Source organism: Dicentrarchus labrax, unplaced genomic scaffold (genome assembly GCF_905237075.1).
Source record: "Dicentrarchus labrax unplaced genomic scaffold, dlabrax2021, whole genome shotgun sequence".
Taxonomy (NCBI): Eukaryota; Metazoa; Chordata; class Actinopteri; family Moronidae; genus Dicentrarchus; species Dicentrarchus labrax.
Genome location: NW_026136711.1, coordinates 2,064,379 through 2,082,705, shown reverse-complemented (window position 1 = coordinate 2,082,705; position 18,327 = coordinate 2,064,379). Strand labels below are relative to the sequence as shown.

Below are 18,327 nucleotides of genomic sequence, written 5' to 3'. Positions count from 1 at the left end.
ATATATCAGAGGCAGAAGTTCAGAAGACATCAGCAGTCGTGGAGTGTGTCCAGGAGTGTGAAATATTAGACAGAAACAAACAAAACAAAAGATTATCTCAGGGACACACAGATATGATGTTATTTTCAATCTTTATGGTTGAATTTCCAACTGTCTCAGAACTCGTTTTCTGACCTCCAATAAATTATTTTTATTTTAGTGTGACTTGCCTGTTATGTATCACCACTTTTTTTTTTTTTCGTTTTATCTTCCTATTTCCTATTTCTATTGTCATTCATTGTAACTTGACCTCTTTACTATTACTTGTTAATTTGGTCAATTCTGTGAACACAACATCTATTGTATGTCTATCTGTCATGGAAGAAGCATTTGTCTACTGTTGCACTTCTTGAATTTTCCAAATTGTTTGTGATAAGGTGGAGTTTTTTCTTGTCCAAATCAAGGATAGAGGGTGTCATATATTGCACACATAAAAGCCTAAATTTGTCGTTTCTGGCTATATAAATAGCCAAAAAGCATGTTTTTGTATAAGCTGCTAAATGATAGAGCTTATTTTTGGATAAATCTATGGACAGTGATGGCCTGTTTATGCATCCAGTAAAAAGTATTTTTCAAGGTCTGAATAATTTACAATGTTATATATTTCTAATATATAGAATACACAAGAAGACATTAAGATTTTTTTTTATTATTATTCTTTTTATGAACAGACATTGATCTTAAAGGGGCATTCCATTTATTTTAGAAATGAAAGTCAGTTCAGTGGCCTGTGAAAACAGTTGTACAATATCTTTTGGTTCTGGAGGAGCTTTGTCAAATCTGAAGAAAGACACCTCAACATGAGACTGCAAATTTATAACAGGAAGCCTGTGTCACAAACTGGAGGTGTGGAGTTGAAAGACATGGGTATACCAGACAATTAAAGTCTAATGAATGATGCATTTAAATTGCATTGTGGGGAATGTAGGATCCATTGTTTTTGGAGCTTAACCCATACTGGATCTTAAAGTCAGGATTTTTTCATGTCTCTCAAAAGTCCAACTACTTTATGGATGTGCAATACTAAATCACTGGAGTGTCCCTTTAAGTGGGGTTTGGGGTACAGGGTATGAGTAAATCTGAAGGTGCAAAGACAAATGGCAACCACAGGTAGTGGTGCAAAAACCATAGCTAGATGTAATGTGAAAGAGAGGTTGAATACATTATTATTTGGAGGAATGCAGATTCAGCAGGTGGAGTGGGGGCAAACTTCAGAAATGACAAGTCACATGAGTTCTTCTCCCTGTTAAAAGCAGCAAAAGGTGAAACAAGAGGGGAGAGGTTGACGTCTTTGAGAGAGAAAAATAAAGTTAATCTCCATGAATCGCCTTAAATTCCAAATTAGAACGTACATATCTCAAAAAGTAGTATACGTACATCACCGCAAACATGCTGTCTGGCAGATTGAAGAGACAGTTGGTGTATGTTGGCACCTGCTGGAATAACAGCACAACTGTTTACAAACAATAACTTACTAAAGTCCTTACTGCAGTGGCCCATGTTCAGTTCCAGTGTGTGGCCCTTTTTGGCATCTCATCCCCTCTCTCTTCCCTTTCCTGTCTACCTTCAGCTGTCTTAATCCATTAAAAAGCCATAAAAAGCCATAAAAAGCCCCCCAAAAATAAAAATAAGTACTATACATTTTAATTTAAAGTCAACAGTCCCGCAACTCCTCTGCATATCTGAAAAGATTAATTTATGTATTTAAAGTCCAACGGACATAAATGCATATCATTCCTTATTTATCCAGTGGGGAAAAAATACATTAAAGCGTCTTTGTATATTTAGATGAAAAAACATCTGGAGATATGAATGTGTAGAAAAGCTCAGAAAGAACAGTTAAAGCTGTAATCTGTAACATTTCTGCATTACAATGTCTATTAACACTAAACCTATATGTTCTATGTTGTTGAGTTGTGTACTTACATCATCCCAATTATTTTCGACAATGTTCAAACCCCAAGAGATCTGTCATTTTATTCAGTTAACGGAGCGTTTCACTGGTTGTCTGTCGATGGCGTCATATCCCCTTTGTGCATGCAACAGTATTATGGTGGTTTGCCAGAAGCTGACTTTTTATCCAGTTTTAAGCTAAATTTTTTACAATACACTTTGTGTTGGCGCTGTGTCGAGCAGCGACCAGCAACAGTTTCCCTCGGGATAAATAAAGCTTCTCGAATCTTGAATCTTAGATCTTGGGGGTTTCTGACTATATTTGAACTGGATGAAGGAGTTAAGTCATTGGACATCTGGATCTTAGGTTATCAGAGAAACCAGCTGAGCTAATGTTAGCAGTAGTAAAACAGCGCAGGAAAAACAGTGATTTTTTTAAGGTGGAACTGCTTTATTCAGTGTTTTACCAGTTGTAATCAGCAAGCCCCATTAGTAGAGGAGGAGACCTCTGTGCATAATTCGGATCCCAGTAGAAACCTCCTGAACGATGAACACTGAAGGAATCATAACTGAAAGAAGCTAACTGCATGTGGGAAAATAACAACACCCATGATCCCACACTAATTCACAACATCATCAACTTTAATTTCTTCCTTTTTTATTGTTTTGGTGCGAGAGACCCCTTAGCATCACAAATTACGTATTGTTGTATTGGAAGGGTTTATTAATGAAATAATAATTAATGATGGTTTGTGCCTCAACAATCAGTGCATTTTAATTTTTTAAAGGTATTTTAAGGTCGCAGACACTAACAGACTAAATAAATTTATCAAGAGGGCCGGTGATGTCGTGGGGGAGGAGCTGGACACCCTGACGACCATGGCAGAGAGGAGGATGCTGTCCAGGCTACAGCCTATCTTGGACAATGTCTCACACCCTCTCTATGACACACTGGCCCAGCAGAAGACTCCTTTCACCCAGATGCACCATAGAGCACCACAGGAAATCATTCCTGCCTGTGGTCATCAAACTCTAAAACGCCTCCCTCAGAGAGTCAGACACCCCCTCTCTGTAATCTGACCTCAAACACGGACAATCATTTTTGCACATTTTAAAGTGTGATTTTAAACTCCACATTTGAACCCTAATATATATATATATATATATATATATATATATATATATATATATATATATATATTAATATATTATATGTCTACATGTCTATTACATCTGAAGTATGTAACGAAAGTAATTTCCACCAGGGATTATTAAAGTATTTCTGATTCTGATTCTGACTCGGATATCCTGACAGTAGTACATGAGACAGATAATATGTTTAAAAATCTGGTTCCTCTGGCTCCTCCTAGTCCTCCTAATAGTATTTGCAAGAATCCACCAGGCCTCAACAAAAATAACAATTGAAGACTAAATCGAATAAAAGACGGATAAAAGACTCTAACTTTTCATTTACTTCTCATTCAGAGAAGGTGCAGGTTGAGTCTGGCCTTCGGGTGTCCGAAGGGCCATCCTTCAAACCGAGGATCAAAACTCAGAACTGGGACTGGATTCAGACTACTGTGCAGTGTTTACTTCATGGCAGCAAAGTAACTTGAGCTCAGTCTTCTGAATGCAGAGAGCCTCAAAATGGGATCATCATCAGCAATGGGCTTTCATAATAATCACCAACAATAATTTCTGTTCAATCTGACTCACAGGATTCCCGTTCTTATGCCTGTAATGCTTAAATTTGCACAAACAGCAAAGTCTCTATGCAGACATTTGTCAGGGATATTTGCCGGGGATGTGCTATGGGAGCGTGGGCACAGGGGCCTGGGTGAAGCCTGGGTGAAGCCCCCCAAACATTCTACTGTCTGTTCACAGAAAATAAGTTCATCATTCATTATCATTTATCATCTGCTGGGATCCACTGTTCAGCTCCACATACACCTCATATTTACACAGAGCCTTTTTTCAATACAAAAAAATAATATAATTATGAATCACCTTATCTGTTGTTGAAAATAATTAACATAATTACACCCAATATACATATATTTATATAATTCTGTTTTATGTTGCTTTGTGAATGAGCCGAATTTACCAGAATGATTCATATACATGAGGATTTCAAACTATATCGTAATGTGGCCTTTCCAGTGGATTTTGTAGAGGGTTTCTGGACCAAATCCGACCAATAGTACCATGCAGCTGCGGCAGATTAATGAAATATGCATAGCACATGGGTATGCTTTTACTGTAATGCATTAACCGGAGACCGTAAACATATGGTAACAAAAACATTTAACAGGCCAATTAACAATATTACTATGCATAAAATCTACATAGGTTATTCTTACTCCCTCCCCATAAAAAAACAGTTGATACACTGGCTGCCTTCAAACTACTGCAGTAGTGGCATAGTCTATGGCATTTATCCTAAGATATACAGTGGTAGCCTAGCCTAGAATATGAAAAGCAGTACCCTATGTAACATACAGTTTAGACAGTTACAGCACCTGAGAGCTTGACAGCGGCTCTGCTCCTCTTCTCCGCTGACAGATGTCGGTCTTTTCCATACGCCTCAGCTGGCTGGATTTCTCCTAGTATCATGCCAACATCACCATCACCTGATCACGCCGACACCGGTCTGCCACGCGCCGCGGAGCCGCGGAGGAGTGGCTGCCTCGGGCTCTGGAAATGCTGCATCAGGCTGCCACAGTTAGAATAGAAACATGAACGCAGCTTTCAGAACCCTACACATAACTATCTTACTGTGCAAAAATGATAGGAATAAAGATGGATGTAGGTGGTGGGGAAATTATGGTGAGCAGCAATAGCTCTCCTCTCGAAGCTGTTAATTGTCACATTTTTGCACTATAGCAGAAAATAATAAATTTAAACAGTGTTTGATTATACAATATCATTAAACATGTTTCAAATACTTTTGAACAGATCATGAAATTATGACATCTAAATTTGAAAATGACCTAAACCAGTGGTTTTCAACCTTTTTTGGGCCACCGCCCCCAAATCCATTATCCAGGTCCCTCACCATCTCCCATAAAAAATAGACTAATAAAACATAGGCTAATTGTCTTCCATGAATATTAATGTTGATTTTTTTTCCTGTTTATTGTTATCATGATTATATATGTATATATAAAACATTTTCAAATCTTTTTTATTTTATACACACAGGCTGAAATGCACAATTATACGCATGCAGGGCTTGTGGACATGCAAACATGGAGAGAGATGGTGGAGTAATGGGCTGCCACATTAGCAGCGCCCCAGTAAGTAAGTAAGTAATAAGGTAAGCATTATTATTAATTGTTCCAAACAGAAAACCAGAGTTGCATGTGGAGGGCCTGGCTGAATCCCTGCTAAACAACTGTAGAAGTAAGGAGAAGCTGCCTGGTCTGTTCCCAGAGAGCCAGGTAACACTGGATATATTTGACACACATGCTGCCCCAACCAGAGGTGTAGAAAGTAACCTGGGTTCGTCTGGATGTTCACCTGAAAGGTCTGCCCCATCTAGATGCGGACTTTAAGGGTTCAGGAGGTCCCATAACTCCATAATACAGTATATGACAAACATACCTATAATTATTATATTCCAATGTTACACACTGGACCTTTAATGCCTGCGCATGTGTAGGCACTTGATAGTCAACGTGTAAATGTACAGTTCATTTTCGGTTTTTTATCAATATTGAGGAATTGCTTTGGCAAAGTCGGGGTCTATATGCTTGAACTATTTAGCAGCTTGAATTGTATTAAATTGTATTGTTAGCATTATACATTTTGCCTGTAATGTGGAAATAATACGGACATGTTCTTTCTTACTTTCTCTCCCAGTTTCTTTAAGTTTTTTGTAAGTTAATGTTGTCTAATATCATTCATTATGATCAAAAATGCTGGTGACTGTGGTCTGCTGGTGATTTAAACAGTACATGTATAATTTTAAATGTAGATAATTATTGATTGTTGTCATTTTCACAGTACATACAGCATTTACAACATTTTACATACATGAAATGAAACTTGACCTCTGCATTTGACCCATCCTATATACATTAGGAGCAGTGAGCAGCCTCGGCGCCAGGGAAGCATTTAGGGGTTAGGTGCCTTGCTCAAGGGCAGTGCACATGAGGTGAAACTGGCACCTCTCCAGCTACTAGTCCACACTCCATACTGTCGTCTGTGGGCATCACCACGGCCTCATATACGCATGTGTAGGCACTTGATAGTCAGTGTGTAAATGTACTGTTCATTTTCGTTTTTTATCAATATTGAGGAATTGCTTTGAAATGGATATTGCATTTCACAATATATTACATGACTATATTTGACTTGATACCTGTCACCATCTGTATAATAAATATAAATGATCATCTGTTTATAATGGCTCAACGCGCTCACTAGGCTGGCTGTGGGGCACCAGTCAGACACATACATATTCCACAGATGATGTGGCTGCCTGCCAGTCACCAGCTGAGGGGAGCAGCACTTCAGCAGAGCTGGCAGCATCAACAGCATTCATCCTACCGCACACAAAACCACAGCAGACTGCAGCAGCCACAGATGTAGTGCACTTTGTGTATATGCCCTGGGTAACCAATTTAATGTCTCTGAAAATTTGTCATGTTTCACCATGAGGAGGACTGATTTCTTTTAATGTTTAGTACATCAAATCTTCAATGTATATGCTATGTGATATTCAATTCAATTCAATTTTATTTGTATAGCGCCAATTCATAACAGAAGTTATCTCAGGACACTTTTCAAATAGACCAAACTCCTTATAGCATTATTTACAGAGACCCAGAAAGAGAAAGAAAGAGAGACAGACAGAGAGAGAGAGAGAGAGAGAGAGAGAGAGAGAGAGAGAGACAGACAGACAGGTGCACAGCAACAGCAGTAGCAACAACTACTAATAGTCAGTCCCTCCAGAAAAACGCGGAGTTTTTTTGTGATTGTTGAGGGGCAAAATCCTTGATTATGCTGCACGTTTTCTTACAAAACGCGATGGAATATGCGGCAATTTCTGCAATTTTATGCTATGAAATTGCGGAACTTGCAAAAATTGCAACTTCATCACGGGGTTTGCAGCTTTTCGATGACGTTCACGTCGCGTAATTATGTCACTTCATAACGTTCCCATGGCAACAGGGGAAAATGGCTGCTCTTGTGTGACGTAAACGCAACATTTTTCAACTTTCTGCTAAGATATATGTGACTTTTTTGCAACGAAAATGCGGTGTTATGAAATCATGCAAGCTCCGCATATTTTGCGCGGAAATCGGCAATTTATGCGGCGAAAGTGCGGCGTATTTGAAAAAATGCGGCCCCCGCATAAATATGCGGACTTTGGCTGATTATGCATTGAATTATGCGATCGCATAATCGCGTTTTTCTGGAGGGACTGAATAGTAGTGACTGATGATGATGAACATGAAGAAGATGATGATGACGACGAAAACGACAACAACAACAACGATGGGGGACAATGAGCAGTGATTATAGTAACAATAGTATCTGTAATAATAATAGTAATAATAATAATAACAATAATATCAGTAATATTATATTACGTAGATGAAAGAAGGCAAAGGTTTGCTTTATGTGGGAATTGAATGACATGTCCTGATCAAAGATAACTCCAAGGTTCCTGACAGTGGTGCTAGAGGCCAAGTGTTATGGCCACCTCCGTCATCTGGGTATGTGTATCTCTGTTGTGCAGCTGTGTCATGTTAAGCAGGATGTGTGACCCCTTGCCGAGGATTGGCTGGCGCGAGACCTGCCTACTTCCTGGTTCCAGCCGGTGATCTGATTGGTGTGGCGTCTGGCAATCCCTCCAATCATCTACCGCCTTCCTCTATTTAAATAGCTGCCTACCTGTTGAACGAGCAGTTGTGATTTTGCCCTTGATCAATTTGCCTTGTGTATATTGTGCTCTACTGTGGTAAACCTGTTAAACTTCTGTAGAAGCTTTACTTTAGTGATTGATAAGTGTAAAATCTTCGTTTCCTGTGTTACCTTTATCTGAGAACTGTGGTAAGGAAATTGGGCAAGGATCTAGGTGGGGGTAACTGACACACACCGGACACCTGTAGATTGATTTTATGTTAGACACACTAGGTTTTAGAGGGTGCTGCTTACTTTGTTTTTTTGATTATTGATGACGGGTCAGAGTTTTGTTTAACTTGATTTTGAAGTAGTCAGTGGCTATCTCTCATTTTGGAGAGACCAAAATGTTTCTTTGAGTTAAGCAGCATCCAACAGCCCTTTTCCTGTTTTTCTTGTGAACCCTGCAAATAAATAACTTGCAATTTCACCAAAAAACATTCTGGTTCATGTTGCTTCCCTCTCCCCCACGAGCCGGGTCGTAACACCAAGGTATATATGATATATGATACGATAGAAAAAGGTCAAGAATGTGATTAAAACAATGAGTGGGTTTATTTACACTCTGACAGAAGCCAACTGAGTCTATTAAGACAAATGCATTACTAAGGCTGTCATTGTTAACATCCACATGAATATTAAAAGCACCCACAATAATTACCTTATCTGATTTAAGGACAAAACTAAAAACTCTGAGAATTCAGATAGAAAATGGTCCAGGAGCACGGTAGCAACGGTAGCTCGGCCAGTGCCTCGAGGAATGTGAGTATTAATATGACTGGGGTGGATTTAGACTAACATACTCTTCGTGGCACAGCCAGGTCTCAGTAAGACAAAGTAAATCAATATTATAATCTGATATTAATTAATTCACTAGAACAGCTTTAGAGGAAAGAGACCTGATGTTTAACAGTCCACATTTCAGTCTTTTATTTTGTGCTACTGAGGAGTTAGTTTTAATTAGGGACCGAGCCAGCAACCGGCAAGGTCCCTATTGTATTTGCTATGTTTCTTATTAGGGATCGAGCACTGACCAGTGCAAGACCCTATTGTTTCTGTAGGAATTATTAGGGATCGAGCACTGACCAGTGCAAGACCCTATTGTTCCTTAAGGAATTATTATTATTATTTTGTGCCTCTTTCACCACATATTTGACCCCCGCAGCATTCTCAAAAAGTCATGGAAATTTGCACAAAATTCAAATGTAGCGAAAATACCGATATGACATTGTCCCCGTGCACGGGCGCCGCCAAACGGCTAAGCCACGCCCCCCAGAATCAGCCCCCAAGACACGTAAGGCCCACATGTACGAAAATTGGTACGCATGTGTACGATGATAAAAGAAGCAGAAAAGTCTCAAGGACCCATACCTCAAACCCAACAGGAAGTCGGCCATTTTGGATTTTGTGGCCATTTTTGCGATTTGCACACGTTGTATTTGAACGAACTCCTTCTAGGGCATTTATTCCGTCAAACCTCGTGGATGTGGCGTGGCGTCCCGTGGCGTGCAATTTCGATCCTTCGCCATAAAAAGAGGGATTCGTAATAACTTCTGCGTACATGATCCGACTGCAACGAAACTTCACATGTTTTATAAGAGTCCCGCCCTGAACACGTCTATGTGATAATATTCAGTAATAGTCAGAGCGCCACCTAGTGGCAACAGGAAGTATCACGTTTTATACTTTCATGTTCTACTCCTAGCAGGATGATCAGATCCAGCTGAAATTTACTTATAAAATGCAAAACACATTGTTGATGATATGTGATGAGTGCGGTGAGGGGGCGTGTCTTTGGCGTGGCGGGAAATTTGATGTACCGCCACAAAACACGAATTTGCTAAAACTTGAGTGTACATTGTCCAATCGGCTCCAAACTTCACTTGTCTGATAAGAGTCCCGCCCTGAACATGCCTATGTGATAATATTCAGTAATAGTGAGAGCGCCACCTAGTGGTGAAAGGAAATATATATTTTTTCTTTTATATGTATCTCCCAGCAGATTGCCCAGATCCAGCTGAAATTCTTTCAGCAGTCCCTTAGGATGATGGTGAAGAGATGTCATAAATCTTGAGAATTTTTGTCGAACTTTGTTGCCATGGCGACGGGGCAAAAATCAGCTTTTCTGTTAACATTTGAACACCTTTTGGGGGGCTATACATGCCCGAACATTAATGAAATTTTGCACAAAATTCAGTCGTGGCAAACGCTAAGGTATTGTCTTGGTCCCGCGGATGGGCGCCGCCAAACGGCTAAGCCACGCCCCCCAGAGTCAGCCCCCAAGACCCGTAAGGCCGACATGTACGAAAATTGCTCTGCATGTGTATGATGATAAAAGAAGCAGAAAAGTCTCAAGGACCGATACCTCAAACCCAAAAGGGAGTCGGCCATTTTGGATTTTGTGGCCATTTTTGGCGATTTGCACACGTTGTATTTGAACGAACTCCTCCTAGGGCATTTATCGGACCGACTTCAGATTTGGACACAGCCATCTAAACACATTCACTATTCAAAGTTGTGCTATTCACATTATTCCGTCAAACATCGTGGATGTGGCGTGGCGTCCCGTGTCGTGCATTCTCGATCCTTCGCCATAAAAAGAGGGATTCGTCATAACTTCTGCGTACATGATCCGACTGCAACGAAACTTCACATGTTCGATAAGAGTCCCGCCCTGAACACGTCTATGTGATAATATTCAGTAATAGTCAGAGCGCCACCTAGTGGCAACAGGAAGTATCACGTTTTATACTTTCATGTTCCACTCCTAGCAGGATGATCAGATCCAGCTGAAATTTACTTATAAAATGCAAAACACATTGTTGATGATATGTGATGACTGCGGTGAGTGGGCGTGTCTTTGGCGTGGCGGGAAATTTTGATGTACCGCCACAAAACACGAATTTGCTAAAACTTGAGTGTACATTGTCCAATCGGCTCCAAACTTCACTTGTCTGATAAGAGTCCCGCCCTGAACACATAGTGATAGCGCCACCTAGTGGCAACAGGAAGTAAGTGCTGAGTGGCGATTTTGAGCCGATTTACGTGACATTTTCGTGTTGTGGTCCACGCTTGTTACGTCGGTGCTTGACGTGGCCGCTTCGGGTCGGCCACTAGGTGGCGCTACTATTTAGGAAAGTATTTTCACTTTTTGGTTACTTAATAACTTTTGCATGTTTTGTCGCACATTCAAAAAACTGATATCCACACGTTCGTTTAATGAAGCTGAATCTCTCCATATAGGCCCCGCCCACTTCCGCCTATAATTTTTTTTCGTTAGAGTGCTAAATGTCCTTAAAGTACCTTTTCGTGGTCCTCCTACACGCTTTGTCCGATTCGCACAACATTTTTCACCTAGCACATGGGGACTGCCCTGGCAAAAAGACTTATTTGAACATTTTTGAAATTTCAAAAAATAAGCGCGCTATAAAATTAAGTCTTCCTATAGATTTTTCGTCAAAAAAGGAAGAGGACCATTTCTCAACATTGGTATGTCCGATTGACATCAAACTTGGGTCCATAGTTCCACATGTCCTCCTTAGGCACCGTGCACAATTTCACTAGGTGGCGCTCTTTATATCTCTGCAATGGCACGTGTGATTAAGATGAAACTTGGTACGAAGCTTCCCCATGGCTCCCTGAGGCTCACTTAAAGAGGACAAAAAAATACGCCACTAGGTGGCGCTCTTTTGGCATGATAAATCACTGTGCGGAGACCGTAATAGTTATGAATATGAAATTCACAGGGCACGTGTAGAGTAGTGCCTGAAGCTCACATACCAAAAATCGTGTTTGTCGTGTGTGTAGCACCCCCTACAGGATAAAAAAACAGCAGCCCTGGCGCCACGTTTCACCGATATGTACGAAACTCGGTAGGCACGTGTAACATCCCGGGACGTACAAAAAAGCCTCTTGGACCCATACCCGAAACCCCACAGGAAGTCGGCCATTTTGATTTAAAGTTTCACTTTTGGCGAACTTTTCGCATTGTATTTGAACGAACTCCTCCTAGGAAATTTATCGGATATGCTTAAAAATTTGTGAGTACAGTCAAAAAATGGTTCTGATTAAAAGTTCTGCTATTTGTGCATGTACGTTGAAGGGCGTGTCCGTAGCGTGCCCTCAAAGTTGGCCATAGTGACTTCCGTGCGCATTTTCGGTGAATTTTTCGCCTTGTATTTGAACAAACTCCTCATAGGGAATTTATCGGATCTACTTCAAAATTGGCCAGTACAGTCAAAAAATGGTGCTGATTAAAAGTTGTGCTATTTGTGCATGTACATTAAACGGCGTGTCCGTGGCGTGCCCTCAAATTTGGCCATAGTGAATTCCGTGCGCATTTTCGGTGATTTTTTCGCGTTGTATTTGAACGAACTCCTCATAGGGAGTTTATCGGATCTCCTTCAAAATTTGTGAGTACAGTCAAAAAATGGTGCCGATTAAAAGTTGTGCTATTTGTGCATGTACATTAAAGGGCGTGTCCGTGGTGTGCCTTCAAAGTTGGCCAGGTTGGTTTTCTGGACACCACCTCGACAGCCAGCGGTGGAATGACGACATGCGGCTATACATGTCATCACTGGTCAGATTGGGCAGGGGTCCAGAGAAAACTACAGAGTCTGACATTGTTTTTGCATATGTACACACCCGACTACACATTAATTTTAGTGACCTCTGATTGGCGTAATCCGGTGTCATTACCGCCGACGTGAATAACTATCTTACTATATTAAACCAGAGTTGGTTTCTCAGCGGGTGTGTCGCTGAGTGGGGAAAATTTATTGGAAGCATGAACCTTGGTGGTGAACTGTGGGCTTCTGCAGCCTGGGCCTATGCTTCCTCCGAGCAGTCACCCAGCCTCCCTGGCTTCCCGGCTGCTCGGGAACCACCGGGGGACGGCTAGCAGAAGCTACCTTGGGTTGGCCCGCTAGCTAGCTATTGCGGCTAAGGATTTCTCTGTGGTGCAGTGCCGTGCCTCTAGTTTGCTGAGCCTCGCCTCCAGCGCAGTAAATAAACTACACTTAATACAGGTAGGCCTACCATTATCGCTAAAGGAGGCGGAGGATTTTTTTAGCGAAAAGTCGCTGAAGAAGGAAGTAGTTCCGAGTGCTTAGATAGAACTAGTCTACATTTAAATGTTAAGCGGGTAAAGGTACATACTTTTTAGCGTTCACAGGACAGAGCTACAGCAGCAAACACTGTACACAGGAGCAGGCAATAACCAGAAATGACTCAGTACGCTTACCGTTGCACGTCAGCACCTGAGCAATCTGGGGTGGGTCTCCAATCCAAACTAACTAACAGTAACTAAGTCAAAATTGAGTTTGATGAGATTCTGGCATTTGTTTTACTAAATTTTAAAAAATAAGTATGCAGAGGTGGGAAGTAACAAGTAACAACAACTCATTTACACTGCTCTCCACTTGTGGCTAGTGAAGAATCCAGCCACCCATAGCCACAGACATAGGGAGCACTGCTTTTTTTTCATGATCTTGGAGGAAAATTACGGAAAGAGCACAAACGGCTAGCAATGGTTTGCAATCTACAATCTATATCAAAGAGAAAGTTTTTGGTCCAAAAATCATTAATTGCAAAATATCCTTCCTTAAACACACATTCACACAGCGATGGCAAATCCCATCAAACAGAAATTAACTCATTCTTACACATTCACACACCGATGCACAGCATCTTTGGGGTTCAGTATCTTGCTCAAGGATACTTCGACGTGTGGCAGGAGGAGCCGGGGATCGAACCAAAAACTTCCCAATTAGGGGACGACCCGCTCTGCCTCTGCACCACAGCCGCCCCACAGTGTCTCTGTCCGTGAAAGCTTGTTGCCAGGCCAAATTAGCTTAGGTCACCAGATGGTTCAGAGCTGGCTGCAGTTCTGGGAAAATAACCAAACAAAAGCCCCACAAAACTGTTATATAATTAGTGGAAAACACAAATTATCAATTCAATTCAATTTTATTTGTATAGCACCAATTCATAACAGAAGTTATCTCAGGACACTTTTCAAATAGAGAAGAATGGACCAACCAAACACTGGATTGAGATAAGGCCTTTAGCGTTTTTCACAAATTTCACCTACATGGGAAGGGTGAGGCGAGTGCATTGGAATCTGCAACCACACCACTAGATGCCACTAAATCCTACACACTAATTCTTTAACAGTCTTACAAACATGAACACATCCTGCACCTTAGCTTGTTGAATGAAACAAAATGCAATTTCACTTGGACTTTAAAGTACACATGTATTGTCATTACCTAAAAAAATATGTAGTACATATGTAGGTAATACAAATATTTCATGTCAACAGGTTTCCCACATGTATATGGGGGTATTTCCCTATCTTTCTGGTGGTTGAGGCTGGCTTCCTATTGTTTGCACTGCAAAAACTCAAAATCTTGCCAAGTACATTTTTCTAATTTCTAGTCAAAATATCTCATCACACTTAATATAAGACAAAATCACTTAAAGAGCAAGATTTAAGTGAGATAAAGGAGCTTGTTTTTAGACAGTGCATCCTGAATATCTTGTTAAGTGAAACTGCCTTGAAAACATCTTGTTTTGAATCATATCTCAGATGAAACAAGCTTTTTTGACATGTCATAAGGTTTTTAAGCTGCTGTGTTATTTGTAAAAGATGAATTGTCTTGATTCAAGAAATAGACTTAACTTGACGATGCAACTCACAATGCACAGTACAGTGTGGCTATTTTTCATACATTTCCATCAAACCATGTCCATGTGATATGTAAAAAAGACAGAGGCAAAAGCTGGAATTATGTTTCCTTCTCTGTTCTGTTGCACTCTGGACATACTACACCACATTATTCCAAAATTAATAAGTACAAATAAATGCTGTCATCAATTACAGTGTTTGTCAGTGCTTTAAAAAATAAAAAAATAAAAATCGTCCCAAATACCCACACTCAATACAGACTCAAGAATGATGTTTGATGATGTCTGTGAGATCATACTTCAGTGGAATGTACTTGCTATTATTGAAGTTTACGTAGTAGTATGGTGTAGTATTCTGTTAAAAATGTCTCAATGAAATCATGAAAAGATCCATCCTTGCATGTCTGTGGCCTCTCATCAATCATTGCAATTGTTCTTGGATGTGATAGCAGCTGCTCCAAACTTTTCACCAGCGGTATATAATGAAAACAATGGTCCTTAATGGTAAGAACTCTGGAGTCTCCATGTTTCACATAACATACTGTTTGTTTTGTGACAACAATCTCTGGTTCAACTGGTTCTAACAGTTCTTTGATGGTCTTATCCTGCAAATGGGTGGAAGCAATTTGACAGAAAGGGTCAACAAACTGGTCAAATATCCCCATTGCATCACTCTTTAGTTGATCCAGGTCCCCAGAATGTCTCTCAATCATGTCGCTCATTTTCTGTTTTAGGTGCTCCAATAATGCGGCCTGATATTGCTGGACTCACGCACCATTTGGTTAACAGCTCTCTGGGAAGTAGTAAACAAACAAACAACAAAAAAATACTACATTATAAAATTCACATAAAACTGCAGTCGACATGCAAACTAACAGACACTTTTTTTTTTAATCCGATCCGATCACAAGTGGTACTGAAGAAGCATGTGGAGACACATTCTAATGTCAGGTGTTTCTCTGACATACCTTTAGCTGTCCACCTGTGATCGGATCAACCAAGATGCCAGGCCCCCCCCTGGCATCTTGGTTGTTACAGGGGTGTGTTGCATATGCGCATGTGTAAGTGTCCATGGGTGCATGTGTGCACATAAGCTTGGAGAGTCGCTTCGTCTAGCCTCTCAATCAGTGCCTCAGTTCACATGGTGTCATCGCGATAACACAGCAGGTTGCCATGGAGACGTCCCTGATCGGGTCCTAAACAGAGTCAACTATCAACAGGTGTCCGTGAGGGAAGGGAAGGAGGAATAGGGCAGAGCGTCTCACTGCAGCAATCTCCTGGAGGAGTTGTTCCAGCAGCGGCCTTGGCCAAGGCCGGTGCTACTGAGGGCCGGAATGCAGATTGTTTGGGTTAGGGCGAGTAGTCGCATTTCAATAGACATGACTTACTCTGTTTGTCCATTCTGGTCTTCAAATCGATTCATTCTACTTTGCAAAGCCGAAAACTTCTCCAAGATGTTATCCATGTTGCGGTTAATGACCACAGTCTGAGCACTAACAGCTCTATCCAAGATGTTTTCCATGTTGCGGTGTATAACCACCGCCAGTGCGCTGACAGCTCTTTCCAAGGTGTTTTCCATGTTGCGGTTTATACCCACAGTCTGAGCGCTAACAGCTCTGCTCACTCCATCAATCATGTCGGGCAGCTTCATGGGGCTTTGGACTGCTGACACAGTCTTCCGAATTTTCCGATACACCAGGGCAATGCCTAATCCAATAGCCTGTTATCATGGTTCCGAATATGTAGAGATCCTCGATGTCCTCTACGGAAAGAATCGCCAGGCACACGACCCTCCACTTCTCCCAGGAGTCCATCATGTAACCAGCGGCAAACGTTCCATCAGTGCAGACAGGTTCCCCCGAACCCGAGCTTCTCGTCGAGAAAATTCTGTCAATTGCGTTGAGAGACCAGTTGACCAATTCCATGATTTAAATGTGGAGAGCAATGCGGGGAGAGGCTCAAGACAGGACGAGACTTGAGAAGCAAAGCAGGAAAGATAAAGGAGACAGGAGGGAGAGAGAGATGCGTCCGCCTTCGTTGAGAGCAAGAAGAAGAAGCTTATTGCTTTTAAGCTTGCTACTAAAAATGAAATATAATTAATTGGAAAATCAATGGCATAAATTACTTGTGTCAGTCGATGGGTTTCTCTGGCTTGTAGAAGAAATGCAGTTGCATGTTTAGAAAGGTCAACATTCATGCGACCCTCTCCATCTTCTTTTGAAATTGAACATTCTTAAATAAATGTTACTGTTTTTTTTCAATGAAGTCTGGTAACTGAATTACATAACTAATAATTAAACCAAACAAATTAAACTAATAATCAAATAAGATATATACATTTGAACACATCATGATGACATTTTAGTTAACTTTGCCTAATAGTCATTTTACTGAGCCCACCTTGAACACATCATATGTAAACATCCTTCAGCCAAGGTGAGTTCATCACGACTGAGTCTCATATGTTTGCAATCAAATACAGGTTAATTGTTGCTCGCTGTAATGTAATGTCTGGTGACATTAGATCATAAGTGTACAATTTGTGGGGCGGTAGGCTGTGCTTGTCAACATAAATGTAACCATTAACTAGCCGATTTAAATCTCAGTAGGCTAGTTGTATTTGCATTACTGGTTCGATTACTCGTTACTGACAAAAGTAGTGGAATTACTGTAACGCATTACTTTCAACACTAAAACTAAAATTGAATTGAATTGAATTGAACACTCAAAGGTTTTTATTATGGTACATCATTTATTCAACAGTTTTTGGGTTGAGCCGGTTTCTTTTCTTGCTCACAATTTCTTCACATTTGCGGTTATAAAGTGTTAAAGGCGCTCAAATTCAAAACTGTCTCAACCTGTCACCTGTCAGAATCGAGACGAGGCAGTGCCAGTGAATCGCCTGATTGAACCGCGAACCAGTCAGGTGATTCATTCAGGCAATGAAGCAGTTGCTGCCTATGTCACGTGATTTTTTTCCCACCAAAGCAAGCTTTGAAGCAGTGGTTCTATGGAATTGTAGTTCAGGGTTTGAAGCACGTATCAAAGCTTCAGTGTCGCATTGCCATCACTACTTTTTAGTTCACATCGCACACAACCTTTGAATGTTATCGACGTTTCAATGTGTTTTCAGTGTTTATTGTGTATCGTTGCAGCCGAGCAGAGACAGCGAGGCGAGGAGCTAACGAACGCTAGCTAGCTAAGTCAGCTAACAGCATGGAAGGAATGCAGAGGCCTAATTGAAGCTAAATAAAAAAGAAGCTAATTGCTTCCTGGCGCTGCTCCACATGTGACCCGCTACAGCAGCACTGTGGGCCTCAAACTCTTTCTCCCATTTGCTCCTTCTGTCACCTGTTGTGTGAAGTGTTATGTGTGATTGGTGAACTGTAGGAACTGAATTGCGCTTTGGGGATAATGTTGTATATTATGTTGTGTTCAGACCAAAAACAAAGTGAATTTTCGCTTCCCATTACTCGCAACATTTGTTCCCGCTAAATTCATAAACTGTGAAGACTAGTCAACTAATGGACTAATGACAATTGTTGGTCACTAGGAAAATTCTTAGTTGGTGGCAGCTCTAGTTATACTAGTAACGTCTATATGACATACAACAGCAGCCAATGAGGTATCTACATTTCTATACTAAGCTGGTAGACTCATTCAGTTTAATTTCTAGGGCACTGTTTCATCTTGCTATGTTTGTCTTCCGATGTTTTCATAACTGTAAACATCGCAGAGACAATGATGAGCACCCTGTCTCATGAAGACTTGCGGGATCTTTTCCCAGGCCCAGAAAAC

At 40.9% G+C, this 18,327-nt stretch overlaps 1 protein-coding gene and 1 long non-coding RNA gene across 22 annotated transcripts in view; one reads left to right on the top strand and one right to left on the bottom strand.

Moving 5' to 3' along the window:
* epb41a (erythrocyte membrane protein band 4.1a) overlaps positions 1-4,671 on the bottom strand; it is an 88,612-nt gene extending 83,941 nt beyond the window's left edge. For 5 of the 21 annotated variants that reach the window (XM_051415295.1, XM_051415304.1, XM_051415303.1 and 2 more), the window contains exon 1: positions 4,452-4,617. In XM_051415295.1, the coding sequence (XP_051271255.1) occupies positions 4,452-4,545 (94 nt within the window). In that variant the 5' untranslated portion in view covers positions 4,546-4,617. Of the gene's footprint in view, positions 1-4,451 lie in introns of all 21 variants that reach the window. The other 16 variants (XM_051415293.1, XM_051415294.1, XM_051415296.1 and 13 more) reach the window with 9 other exon arrangements.
* Positions 1-18,327, top strand: part of LOC127372058 (uncharacterized) — a 205,930-nt gene that overhangs the window by 108,896 nt on the left and 78,707 nt on the right. The gene's annotated exons all lie outside the window — the stretch shown is intronic.